The sequence below is a fragment of the Oncorhynchus clarkii genome, chromosome 32 (genome assembly GCF_045791955.1).
Source record: "Oncorhynchus clarkii lewisi isolate Uvic-CL-2024 chromosome 32, UVic_Ocla_1.0, whole genome shotgun sequence".
Lineage (NCBI taxonomy): Eukaryota > Metazoa > Chordata > Actinopteri > Salmoniformes > Salmonidae > Oncorhynchus > Oncorhynchus clarkii.
The window spans coordinates 4,774,225-4,788,550 of record NC_092178.1 but is presented as its reverse complement, the minus strand read 5'-3'; the positions used below and the strand labels follow the sequence as shown (position 1 = coordinate 4,788,550).

The window sequence follows — 14,326 nt, the reverse complement described above, 5'->3', positions numbered from 1 at the left end:
GGACCATGCCTCAGGACTACCTGGCATGATGACTCCTTGCTGTCCCCAGTCCACCTGGCCGTGCTGCTGCTCCAGTTTCAACTGTTCTGCCTGTGGCTATGGAACCCTGACCTGTTCACTGGACGTGCTACATTGTCCCGGACCTGCTGTTTTCAACTCTCTAGAGACAGCAGGAGCGGTAGAGATACTCTCAATGATCGGCTATGAAAAGCCAACTGACATTTACTCCTGAGATGCTGACTTGCTGCACCCTCGACAACCACTGTGATTATTATTATTTGACCCTGCTGGTCATCTATGAACATTTGAACATCTTGGCCATGTTCTGTTATAATCTCCACCCGGCACAGCCAGAAGAGTACTGGCCACCCCTCATATTCTGGTTCCTCTCTAGGTTTCTTCCTAGGTTTGGGCCTTTCTAGGGAGTGTTTCCTAGCCACTGTGCTACTACACCTGCATTGCTTGCTGTTTGTGGTTTTAGGCTGGGTTTCTGTACAGCACTGTGTGACATAAGCTGTACATTTGATTGATTAATTGATTGATTAATTTACTAATAGCATCTGTGACAATATATCCTCCCAACACCGGCTTCTCGGGCTTCACATAATTATCTCACCAGTCGACCTTCTACGTATCAAATATTCAGTTTGCACAATTGGCCGTGTCGTCCGGGTTTGGTTGGCGTAGGCCGAGAATTGGTTTTTAACTGACTTGTCTAGTTAAATAAAGGTTAAACATAAATACTAATACATATTGCAATGTTCAGCCTTACCTATGGAGCTAACTTCTTTTTTTTTTGTCAAATTAAATTAATTATTGTATTTAGTTGAATTTATATAACAACATTCTGATCTTTTTTAGCATTATCTAGTCCAAATATGTCATGATTCCACTATTTGTATCGTTTGAATCACTTTCAATTTGGGACTTTTATTTTAAAGGCAAAGCCCAGATTCCACTATCCTTGTTGTTGCTAGCGTCACACAGGTGTTTTCACCCCAACCGCAACAGAAACAAGTCATGTGAGTGCCTTTCTTTACATAATGGGACATCATTGGACTACAAAGTGGTTTTAAGGGCTATGCCAGCGCCGTTTGCATCACTTCATCAGCTTTAGTTCTTTCTGAAAGAACTGAAAATGACCTCTTTGATTCTGAGGAGTTTGTTACTAGTTGCAGTGGTTGCAATCTCGTCAGGAAATGGAGTGCGGTATACGGCCAATTGGACAAGTATCGACTCCCGGCCGTTACCGGTGTGGTACGACGAGTCGAAGATCGGTATTTTCGTTCACTGGGGGGTATTCTCCGTGCCCGGGTACGGCCAGTTCAGTGAGTGGTTCTGGCAGTCGTGGAGAGGCGCACATCGAGCAGACGAGGTTGAGTTTATGAAGAAAAACTACCCTGTGGGTTTTACATACCCAGATTTTGCGCACGATTTCAAAGCGCAGTTCTTCGACCCTGATGAGTGGGCTGAAATATTTGAAGCTTCTGGAGCCAAGTAAGTAGCAGACGAAAGTTTATTTAATGGCATACTTATTCAACTAGGCTACTCAACACAAGAGTGCACGAACGATATCTAACTAAGTATTTTATATGGGTTGAACGCCTCAATCACACCGACAGTATTACTGCGCCGAATGGTACGCAACATCATCTGAATATGTGTGCAACAAAAGTTAAACTTTCACCTTCTGCTACTATTTCTGTCAAGCCGTCTAAGCGCATACAGTTTGATGCATACGGTAGATAAACACCGCGTTCCATTGGTAATGAATGTATTTCTGTTGGACCAAAAAATGATCGGTGTCGGTGTGATCGAGGCGTTACACACAAGGGATGCACTGTTCCAGTTGGCTATTTTTTTTGTGTATAAATTGTCGTGAAAAGTTGAAATGGAACCGACTGCTTAGTTTGTCCACATGCTCCTACATTGAAATTAGGCTCTTGGGCAGACATTTTTTACATGTTTTTATTCTTCTATTTGTGAGATGATGACGACCCCCCCCCCCCCCCCCCCTCCTCTGTAATGCTGTACACTTTACATACATTGCCAGGTACGTGGTGTTCACATCCAAGCATCACGAGGGCTTCTGTAACTGGCCGTCTGCAGACTCGTGGAACTGGAACTCTGTGGACACTGGACCACACAGAGACCTGGTGGGAGACCTGGCAGCTGCCGTACGCAAGAGGTAGGACGTGGGGGACGTTGCCCCTAGACACTGATCTCCAGTCAGTTTAGCATCCCCTAACTGTTAAGGTTGGGGAGAACTGATCTTAGATCTGTACCTGGGGGAAACCACACCCCAGAGCCTCTTTCACCACTTAATGACTGTGTTCCCCTGGATCAGGTTATTCTGGTTAGACAGGTTTGGAAACCAAGGCATGTATTCTCAATGCTTCCCAGTCCATTTTCACCTCTTCCCCAGACATGCTCAATGCTTCCCCAGACATGCTCAATGCTTCCCCAGACATGCTCAATGCTTCCCCAGACATTCTCAATGCTTCCCCAGACATTCTCAATGCTTCCACAGACATTCTCAATGCTTCCACAGACATTTCGCTACACTCGCAATAACATCTGCTAACGATGTGTATGTGACCAATAAAATTAGATTTTGATTTGACTATCTAGGTTCTAGGATCAGTGTTAACTTTGGGAAGTGCCTGATCCTAGAGCAGCATTCCTACTCCGAGACTCTTTGGGAAGTTCCTATAGCCTGATCCTAGAGCAGCATTCCTACTCCGAGACTCTTTGGGAAGTTCCTATAGCCTGATCCTAGAGCAGCGTTCCTACTCCGAGACTCTGGGAATATGGGGCCTGGTTGGTTTGTGGGATCTCCGGTCATAACAGCTCACGTTTCACATACATTCTGTTTCCATAGGAAGGGACTGCACTTTGGCCTGTACCACTCCCTGTATGAGTGGTTCCATCCACTGTACCTGAAGGACAAGGCTTCCGGGTACAAGACCCAGGAGTTTGTCTTCCGGAAGGCTCTTCCTGAGCTGGTTAACCTGGTGATGACCTACAAGCCAGAACTGATCTGGTCCGATGGGGATTGGGAAGCTCCTGACACCTACTGGAACTCAACAGAATTTCTGGCCTGGCTCTACAACGACAGTCCTGTCAAGGTGAGCGAGGCTGAGGGAAGATGCAAAATGGAGGGTGTCCCAAATGCTACCCTATTCACTTTGAAGTGTGTCACTTTTGACCAGGTCCACTAGGGATATGACAAATGATTGACATTTGTTTTTACCAGTTCTTGTCTAGGTACTAGCTGATGTCATGACACAAAGTTAGAACTGTGTGTGTCACCTGACCTATGCCATTTAGGGGGTGGAGTTAGAACTGTGTGTCACCTGACCTATATGTCAGTTAGGGGGTGGAGTTAGAACTGTGTGTCACCTGACCTATATGAGTTAGAACTGTGTGTCACCTGACCTATATGTCAGTTAGGGGGTGGAGTTAGAACTGTGTGGCACCTGACCTATATGTCAGTTAGGGGGTGGAGTTAGAACTGTGTGTCACCTGACCTATATGAGTTAGAACTGTGTGTCACCTGACCTATATGTTAGTTAGGGGGTGGAGTTAGAACTGTGTGTCACCTGACCTATATGAGTTAGAACTGTGTGTCACCTGACCTATATGTCAGTTAGGGGGTGGAGTTAGAACTGTGTGTCACCTGACCTATATGAGTTAGAACTGTGTGTCACCTGACCTATATGTTAGTTAGGGGGTGGAGATAGAACTGTGTGTCACCTGACCTATATGAGTTAGAACTGTGTGTCACCTGACCTATATGTCAGTTAGGGGGTGGAGTTAGAACTGTGTGTCACCTGACCTATATGTCAGTTAGGGGGTGGAGTTAGAACTGTGTGTCACCTGACCTATATGAGTTAGAACTGTGTGTCACCTGACCTATATGTTAGTTAGGGGGTGGAGATAGAACTGTGTGTGTCGTGTGATATGTGTCATAAGATGCACCTGATCACATTTAGATCCGGTGACATGTCACAACTAGATACAAGATAACTTGTTCACCTTTTTGGTTGTTTTTTTTTCTGGTCTGAAACCCATTAGGACATAAGGTTGTGTCTTTGTAAATATGAACTACACTACTGCCCCTTTTTGTTAACCCAGAACAACACTGACTTCTGATTTCAATCTACTTCCCCAGGACTTTGTGGTGGTCAATGACAGATGGGGGAATGGTTGTTACTGTAAACACGGAGGTTACTACAACTGTGCCGACAGGTAGACTACCCTCTAGCACCAACACTGAACCCTAGATCGGCTCTCTTTAGGCGTTCAGGGGTTGGAACCACAATATATTTTTCCAATCGTTTCATTCTGAGCAGAACCACGTTCTTTTTATTGCTCTCGTCCAGAACCAGCAAAACAAAGTTCAGTTCCACCCTGTCGTGGAAATTCCAACCAGAAAGGAGAGAGAGGCTGTAGATTCTTCAAACAACTTTTTTTTTTTTTTAAATTAAGATTTGTAAAAATGTGACTTGTTAAACATCACCTCAATGGTGTATGGGCTCTCAACCAACGAAGAAGAGTTGTCTCGGTTTATATGGAAAAATCTAAAATACAGCCCCCCCCCCCCCCCTTTGGGTGGTGTCACAAACAAACTGGTCGGTGACCATGGAACTGAGAAACTGCGGTTGGCCTGTGGTAAGGTTTTGTCGCTCCGTTTCTCAATGCTCATTGTCTCGACACTGTTTTCCAGAAGGAACCAAGACCATTTGTCCTGCTCGTCTCTCCCAGCTTAGTTCAGTCTACTGCTACGTGGAATGACAGCATTCTGTCTGTAAATCCAACACCGCGATTCAGTCACGTGGACAAAGGGGAAGTGTTCTAGCAGAGGTAGCAGGTCTCGTCAGTACATCATATGACTTTACCTAAATCCATAGATAAACATTATAACAGCAATGTCTGCCACAATAACCCCCCCCCCCTCCCCCAACAACAAAAAAATACCGGTTTTAAATAGGAACTATCTGTTCCTCTTTTAACCTGTGATATCAAAAAAATCTGTATATATATTTTTTTACATTCATTAAATTACTTCAACTTCAACTAGTTTCAACTAGTTTGGCTAGAGTAGGCAAGCTAGTTGTTTTACATGTTTTGATGGACAGACGTGTGTAGTGTTAGAGTTGCGTAAATTCGAATCTGGTATCAGGATAAATATAACAATGAGTCACCGATTTTATACTATGCATTTTTTATTAGCTAAGTAATAAATGGCAAATGCAACTTTCGTATATACGGGCTCACTGTAATACCACGCAGGGCAGAACAGAGAACTGACAAGACGTATGTGAAACAGTATTCTTTATACTGTGATAGACAGTTCCAACCCGTCTGTTGGCCTATAGTAGAGACTGGGCGTGGTTTAAACTTGCTCAGCCTATTGCAGGAGCTCAGGCGGGTCCCCGCCTCTTGGCGCTTCTGTTGATAGATGTGAAGAACATCCAGGCTCTCATGCTCCATACCGTTATCTCGCACCTGGCTCCTGTTATCTAACAAAAGACCGCTTGTTCTCGCAACACCCCGCTCTGAATGTGCCCCCCTCCCAACTCATTTGAACAGTTCCTGTCTTCATGCTATTCTGTATTTTTCCATCATGAGAAAGTCCCCTGGCCCTGACACTTTTAACAATGTTTCAAGTCAGCTATGTTGCATCCACACAAGCCAACAGCAGATAATATTCAATCATATATATGGTAATGGCTATAATGTAAAACACAGGATCCAACAGTAGCCAATGGCACAAGGTGCGACTGAATTCTTTTCAGGGTGGGGAGAGGGGGTTGATGAGGAGGCTTGAAGCGCTGGGCATCTTGTTGTTATGACATGTATTATCTGAATTATACCTACGGAGAAGCAGCTTCTATGGGGGAACTGAACGTCCTTTGAGCTAGCTAGCAAACAAGCTTGTGTGTGTGTGTGTGTGTGTGTGTGTGTGTGTGTGCAAGAATTAAAAACACGTCTTAACTTTTTGTAGTTAATAAATCCAATGTGAAATGTAACTAACTATGCCTATAGTATCCTTAACTAGCATTGGAAAAAGTGAATCCAATCTCTTTATCCTCTGAATGACGATTATAACGTCGTTAGGCGATATGCTTTGGAGGGCAGGTAGCCTACACCCTCACACACACTGGCAAAGATTTCAACCGGGCAGGCAGAGATAAGAATTTTCTGCCAGTAACCGAAAGGTTGCCAGGTCGAATCCCAGAGCTGACGAGGTAAAAATCTGTTCTGCCCTTGAACAAGGCAGGTTCCTAGGCCGTCATTGTAAATAAGAATTTGTTCTTAACTGACTTAACCTCGTTAAATAAATACAATTCTGAGTGACAGAGGAAGGGCTTTGCATTTGTTGCTTGCTTGTGGGACCCAAGAAAAATGGCTGAAATGTATAAGAATGTTATCAACTAGTTCCCATGCTTTAAAAAATAAATAAAGGTTCTGTTCCGGGAACGGTATGGGTCACTTTCGTTCCCTTTTCTGTTCCTTGAACCGGTTCCAACCCGTTTTACATTACATTTTGGGTAATTTAGCAGACACTTATTCAGAGTAACTAATAGTCAGGTAGTACTGCATGTATGTATGTATGTATGTATGTATATCTTTCACTCTTATTTATATATATATATATATGGCATTAGACATATGCTAATATCCCCATCTCCTCTGATTAGGTGGAATCTTCCTAGACTCTGCCTACAACTGTTCAGTCATGTAGGATTTACACATGGAATACACAAACAGACTGTCACCCTTGGCACCATATCAGACCTGGCACACATTTTGAACCAGTGGGTTGTGTGTGTGTGTTTTTATATATATATATATCTTCACTCTCAGGTTCACGCCAGGCTCTCTGCCTAACCACAAGTGGGAGAAGTGCCAGTCCATCGACAACCGCTCCTGGGGTTACCGAAGAAACATGAAGCTCATCGAGCTGATGGACCTGCCCACCATCATAACGGTTAGAGGTCACAGGAAGTGAAATCAGTACTGAGTGGACAAACACAACTGGGGCTCAGTTTGAATACTTTGGAGTTGTTTGGTCTTGCTTCTCTCCTTGTGGACTAATCTGACTATAGCATATTCAATGAGCTATGGCCTCTATCAGCTTCTTCTCTGCTCACTTTGTAACACCAGGATATGCTGTCTTTCTCTTTCTGCACGCTGATGACTGGGTGTGTCTTATCTCTATTTCATAAACAAGAGTTGTCACTAACTTGGTAAATACTCCCTGTGTCCCTTGAGTATAAATATAACATCTCTGTTGTTGGTGTTTCATCAGGACATGGTGTACGTGGTGGCCCTGGGTGGTAACTACCTGCTGAACATAGGCCCCATGGAGGATGGTATGATCTCCCCTCTCTTTGAGGAGAGGCTGAGGGGCATGGGGGCCTGGCTGGGGGTCAACGGAGAGGCCATCTACTCCTCCAAACCCTGGAGGCTCCAGGGGGAGAACACCACCGTGCCTGTCTGGTAAGAGGCAATACAATACAGTCTGGTAGGAGACAATACAATACAGTCTGGTAAGAGGCAACACAATACAGTCTGGTGAGAGGCAATACAATACAGTCTGGTGAGAGGCAACACAATACAGTCTGGTGAGAGGCAACACAATACAGTCTGGTGAGAGGCAACACAATACAGTCTGGTGAGAGGCAACACAATACAGTCTGGTGAGAGGCAACGCAATACAGTCTGGTGAGAGGCAATGCAATACAGTCTGGTGAGATGCAATGCAATACAGTCTGGTGAGAGGCAATGCAATACAGTCTGGTGAGAGGCAATACAATACAGTCTGGTGAGAGGCAATACAATAGTCTGGTGAGAGGCAATACAATACAGTCTGGTGAGAGACAATACAGTCTGGTGAGAGGCAACGCAATACAGTCTGGTGAGAGGCAATGCAATACAGTCTGGTGAGAGGCAATGCAATACAGTCTGGTGAGAGGCAATGCAATACAGTCTGGTGAGAGGCAATGCAATACAGTCTGGTGAGATGCAATGCAATGCAATACAGTCTGGTGAGAGGCAATGCAATGCAGTCTGGTGAGAGGCAATACAATACAGTCTGGTGAGAGGCAATACAATACAGTCTGGTGAGATGCAATGCAATGCAATACAGTCTGGTGAGAGGCAATGCAATACAGTCTGGTGAGAGGCAATGCAATACAGTCTGGTGAGAGGCAATGCAATACAGTCTGGTGAGATGCAATGCAATACAATACAGTCTGGTGAGAGGCAATGCAATACAATACATAGATTTCCAGACTGAAATGTGGAATAATTGATCAGTCTTGGACAGGCTTGAGTCAAGTTACTACTTCTCTATTGTATTAACTATTGTAATGTAATTATCGTCGCCAAACCCACTGGCTCCAGGTCATCTACAAGACACTGCCATGTAAAGTCCGATCCTTATCTCAGCTCGCTGGTCACCATAGCATCACCCATCCTGTAGCACGCGCTCCAGCAGGTTTATCTCTCTAGTCACCCCCAAAACCAATTCCTCCTTTGGCCGCCTCTCCTTCCAGTTCTCTGCTGCCAATGACTGGAACGAACTACAACAATCTCTGAAACTGGAAACACTTATCCCCCTCACTAGCTTTAAGCACCAACTGTCAGAGCAGCTCACAGATTACTGCACCTGTACACAGCCCACCTATAATTTAGCCCAAACAACTACCTCTTTCCCTACTGTATTTTATTTATTTATTTTGCTCCTTTGCACCCCATTATTTATATTTCTACTTTGCACATTCTTCCACTGCAAATCTACCATTCCAGTGTTTTACTTGCTATAATGTATTTACTTTGCCACCATGGCCTTTTTTTGCCTTTACCTCCCTTCTCACCTCATTTGCTCACATTGTATATAGACTTGTTTATACTGTATTATTGACTGTATGTTTGTTTTACTCCATGTGTAACTCTGTGTTGTTGTATCTGTCAAACTGCTTTGCTTTATCTTGGCCAGGTCGCAATTGTAAATGAGAACTTGTTCTCAACATGCCTACCTGGTTAAATAAAGGTGTTCTCAACTAGCCTACCTGGTTAAATAAAGGTGAAATAAAAATAATAAACAATTATAAGACTGGGATTTTACTGCCATCTAGTGGTCAACTGTCATCCCGAGTCTTAAACAAGTCCCGAGTGTGTGTGTGTGTGTGTGTGTGTGTGTGTGTGTGTGTGTGTGTGTGTGTGTGTGTGTGTGTGTGTGTGTGTGTGTGTGTGTGTGTGTGTGTGTGTGTGTGTGTGTGTGTGTGTGTGTGTGTGTGTGTGTGTGTGTGTGTGTGTGTGTGTGTGTGTGTGTGTGTGTGTAATATATAGACAGACATCTATCTATCTCTCTCCCCTTCCACAGGTACACCTCAAAGAACAACACGGTCTATGCCATACTACTGGAATGGCCTTCCAAACTGCTGTTTGACCTCGCAGCACCCAAAACCTCTGCGGACACTAATGTAAGTATACCACATAGTATTATACTCTGGTATACCACACAGTATTATACTCTAGTATACCACACACGGTATTATACTCTAGTATACCACACAGTATTATACTCTAGTATACCACACAGTATTATACTCTAGTATACCACACACGGTATTATACTCTAGTATACCACACAGTATTATACTCTAGTATACCACACAGTATTATACTCTAGTATACCACACACGGTATTATACTCTAGTATACCACACAGTATTATACTCTAGTATACCACACAGTATTATACTCTAGTATACACCACACAGTATTATACTCTAGTATACACCACACAGTAGTATACTCTAGTATACCACACAGTAGTATACTCTAGTATACCACACAGTATTATACTCTAGTATACCACACAGTATTATACTCTAGTATACCACACAGTATTATACTCTAGTATACACCACACAGTATTATACTCTAGTATACACCACACAGTATTATACTCTAGTATACCACACAGTATTATACTCTAGTATACACCACACAGTAGTATACTCTAGTATACCACACAGTATTATACTCTAGTATACCACACAGTATTATACTCTAGTATACCACACAGTATTATACTCTAGTATACCACACAGTATTATACTCTAGTATACACCACACAGTATTATACTCCAGTATACACCACACAGTATTATACTCTAGTATACCACACACAGTATTATACTCTAGTATACACCACACAGTATTATACTCTAGTATACCACACAGTATTATACTCTAGTATACCACACAGTATTATACTCTAGTATACACCACAGTATTATACTCTAGTATACCACACAGTATTATACTCTAGTATACCACACAGTATTATACTCTAGTATACACCACAGTATTATACTCTAGTATACCACACAGTATTATACTCTAGTATACCACACAGTATTATACTCTAGTATACCACACAGTAGTATACTCTAGTATACCACACAGTATTATACTCTAGTATACACCACACAGTATTATACTCTAGTATACACCACACAGTATTATACTCTAGTATACCACACAGTATTATACTCTAGTATACCACACAGTATTATACTCTAGTATACACCACACAGTATTATAATCTAGTATACACCACACAGTATTATACTCTAGTATACACCACACAGTAGTATACTCTAGTATACCACACAGTATTATACTCTAGTATACCACACACAGTATTATACTCTAGTATACACCACACAGTATTATAGCTTGTATACACCACAGTATTATACTCTAGTATACCACACAGTATTATACTCTAGTATACACCACACAGTATTATACTCTAGTATACACCACACAGTATTATACTCTAGTATACCACACAGTATTATACTCTAGTATACACCACACAGTATTATACTCTACCACACAGTATTATACTCTACCACACAGTATTATACTCTAGTATACACCACACAGTATTATACTCTAGTATACCACACAGTATTATACTCTAGTATACCACACAGTATTATACTCTAGTATACCACACAGTATTATACTCTAGTATACACCACACAGTATTATACTCTAGTATACACCACACAGTAGTATACTCTAGTATACCACACAGTATTATACTCTAGTATACACCACACAGTATTATACTCTAGTATACACCACACAGTATTATACTCTAGTATACACCACAGTATTATACTCTAGTATACCACACAGTATTATACTCTAGTATACCACACAGTATTATACTCTAGTATACACCACACAGTATTATACTCTAGTATACCACACAGTATTATACTCTAGTATACCACACAGTATTATACTCTAGTATACACCACACAGTATTATACTCTAGTATACCACACAGTATTATACTCTACCACACAGTATTATACTCTAGTATACCACACAGTATTATACTCTAGTATACACCACACAGTATTATACTCTAGTATACCACACAGTATTATACTCTAGTATACACCACACAGTATTATACTCTAGTATACACCACACAGTATTATACTCTAGTATACACCACACAGTATTATACTCTAGTATACCACACAGTATTATACTCTAGTATACCACACAGTATTATACTCTACCACACAGTATTATACTCTAGTATACACCACAGTATTATACTCTAGTATACCACACAGTATTATACTCTAGTATACCACACAGTATTATACTCTAGTATACCACACATTATTATACTCTAGTATACCACACAGTATTATACTCTAGTATACCACACAGTATTATACTCTAGTATACACCACACAGTATTATACTCTAGTATACCACACAGTATTATACTCTACCACACAGTATTATACTCTAGTATACCACACAGTATTATACTCTAGTATACACCACACAGTATTATACTCTAGTATACCACACAGTATTATACTCTAGTATACACCACACAGTATTATACTCTAGTATACACCACAGTATTATACTCTAGTATACACCACACAGTATTATACTCTAGTATACCACACAGTATTATACTCTAGTATACCACACAGTATTATACTCTACCACACAGTATTATACTCTAGTATACACCACAGTATTATACTCTAGTATACCACACAGTATTATACTCTAGTATACCACACAGTATTATACTCTAGTATACCACACATTATTATACTCTAGTATACCACACAGTATTATACTCTAGTATACCACACAGTATTATACTCTAGTATACACCACACAGTATTATACTCTAGTATACCACACAGTATTATACTCTAGTATACCACACAGTATTATACTCTAGTATACCACACAGTATTATACTCTAGTATACACCACACAGTATTATACTCTAGTATACACCACACAGTATTATACTCTAGTATACCACACAGTATTATACTCTACCACACAGTATTATACTCTACCACACAGTATTATACTCTAGTATACCACACAGTATTATACTCTAGTATACCACACAGTATTTTATTCTTGTATACCACACAGTATTATACTCTTATGGTTCTTTAACATGTGTGTTCGGTCCCATAAGGTACAAATATGTAAAAAGCAGCACCTGTTATGCTATAACCTGAATTATTTTCTGTCTCTCTTCTCAGGTCACTATACTGGACGACCCGTCCGTACCTCTGAAGTGGGTCTCAACGGCGCCAACCGGACTGGTGGTGCTCATGCCTGACATCATGCCAGTTTCCCCAGGGCAAGGCTGGGTCCTGAAACTAGAGGGAGTGGTGTGAGAGGCGGTGAACATAACTGTTTTTTTAATTATTATACGTTAAGATATTATGACTGTTCATGTTTAAATTGTAAGTTTCAGGGGTTGAAATGTTTTTTTTTTTTTAGGATTCTGACACTGGTTGATTTTGTGTGAGTCAGCTAAAGACTAGCTACCTTGACTGTGCAATAGATCTGCAGCATCCCTATCAACAATGGCCTCCTTTCAAAAGAAATATAGATATGGATAAAACAAAACAAACATTTGGTTATATCCTATTCAGCTACTTGAGGCAAATGTGAAGGAGACTCGTTATGTTCAGCAGTAAGGATATTGGATGTTCATAAATGACACACCAAAGATAGTTATTTGTTTTCTGTGTTTGGTAGAAATGTGCATATTGCAACAGGCAATACAACGCAATACAACAGGCAATACAACAGGCAATACAACAGGCAATACAACAGGCAATACAACAGGCAATACAACAGGCAATACAACAGGCAATACAACAGGCAATACAACAGGCAATACAACAGGCAATACAACAGGCAATGCAACAGGCAATGCAACAGGCAATGCAACAGGCAATGCAACAGGCAATGCAACAGGCAATGCAACAGGCAATGCAACAGGCAATGCAACAGGCAATGCAACAGGCAATGCAACAGGCAATGCAACAGGCAATGCAACCGGCAATGCAACAGGCAATACAACAGGCAATACAACAGGCAATACTAAAAAAAGGGAACGTTCCACTTTTCACAACAATCTCTGTGTGTCGGCTTCCTGTGCCTTTTTTTTGGTGTGTGTGTGGACAATCTTTATTTCGTGTTAAACTGACATGACGTTGCACTGTCGTTTTTTTTATAGGCTATATGTGAATGAATGTAAATGTGTTTTTAATTGTTTTGAATTACCAGTATGTCTTTACATTTTTATTTTTATGCTGTTTCTCCTTGTAGCAACAATTTTTATTTTAACTCTATAAAAATGAAGCCCTTTATCAGATTTTTTTTTATCACAATAAAAAGGTAGATCAACAGTCTGCTTGTCTGCATATCATTTATTCCTAAACTAGGTCTGAAATATTTAGTAGACTACAGAGAACTTGTGTGTCGAAAAATACACTATTCATTAAACCAATGGTGTGCATTTTATTTTATTTTTACGAACAGCTCTACAAGGAACAGTTTTAAACAGAAGTCATGTGACCACAGTCTTGGTGATACAGACTGTACATAACACCATTTAAAAAGGTAGTTTCTGTAATGTGTACAGTAGATTACGCCTGTTAATATAATGGGCATAATGCCAACCCAGAGATGGCGCTAGTGGGGCACCTGTCTATGATATATAAACGGGTGCGTTAACAGGATCCTAAACGAACACTCAATACTCTTCAATACCCCAAATAGCAAATCTGAGGAGGAAAATGGATTTATTCGAAGAGGACAAATCCTACAGGGAGGTAGATGGTCTCCCTTGTCCTCAGTGGTTCTCTCTCCACAGAACAAAGGGACAGCGTGTAGTTTTATAACCCAGCCCTTAGCCTGTGGTTGACCAATT

General features: G+C 41.2%; 1 protein-coding gene across 3 annotated transcripts; it reads left to right on the top strand.

Annotated features, from left to right (window-relative positions):
- The first annotated feature begins 966 nt into the window (after positions 1 to 966).
- On the top strand, positions 967 to 13,802 carry LOC139392132 (tissue alpha-L-fucosidase-like). 3 transcript variants are annotated; one of them, XR_011629645.1, is made up of 9 exons: positions 967 to 1,497; positions 2,054 to 2,188; positions 2,882 to 3,128; positions 4,175 to 4,251; positions 6,874 to 6,997; positions 7,319 to 7,509; positions 9,398 to 9,497; positions 12,642 to 13,166; positions 13,393 to 13,802. XR_011629645.1 is itself a non-coding variant. In XM_071139857.1 (8 exons), the coding sequence occupies exons 1-8, from the start codon at positions 1,139 to 1,141 to the stop codon at positions 12,777 to 12,779; spliced, it is 1,371 nt and encodes a 456-aa protein (XP_070995958.1). In that variant the 5' UTR covers positions 967 to 1,138; the 3' UTR covers positions 12,780 to 13,802. The 3 variants fall into 3 exon arrangements, 1 of the variants encoding a protein (XP_070995958.1); XR_011629646.1 differs by having other exon boundaries at positions 991 to 1,497; positions 13,441 to 13,802; XM_071139857.1 differs by having other exon boundaries at positions 12,642 to 13,802.
- The last annotated feature ends 524 nt before the right edge of the window (positions 13,803 to 14,326 follow it).

What these genes read in the sequence shown, in the direction of transcription:
- LOC139392132 (XM_071139857.1), top strand. Translation starts at nt 1,139, where the DNA reads ATGACCTCTTTGATTCTGAGGAGTTTGTTACTAGTTGCAGTGGTTGCA. An exon ending in TACTACAACTGTGCCGACAG is followed by an intron (nt 4,252 to 6,873) that starts GTAGACTACCCT and finishes CTTCACTCTCAG; the next exon opens with GTTCACGCCAGGCTCTCTGC. An exon ending in AAACCTCTGCGGACACTAAT is followed by an intron (nt 9,498 to 12,641) that starts GTAAGTATACCA and finishes CTCTCTTCTCAG; the next exon opens with GTCACTATACTGGACGACCC.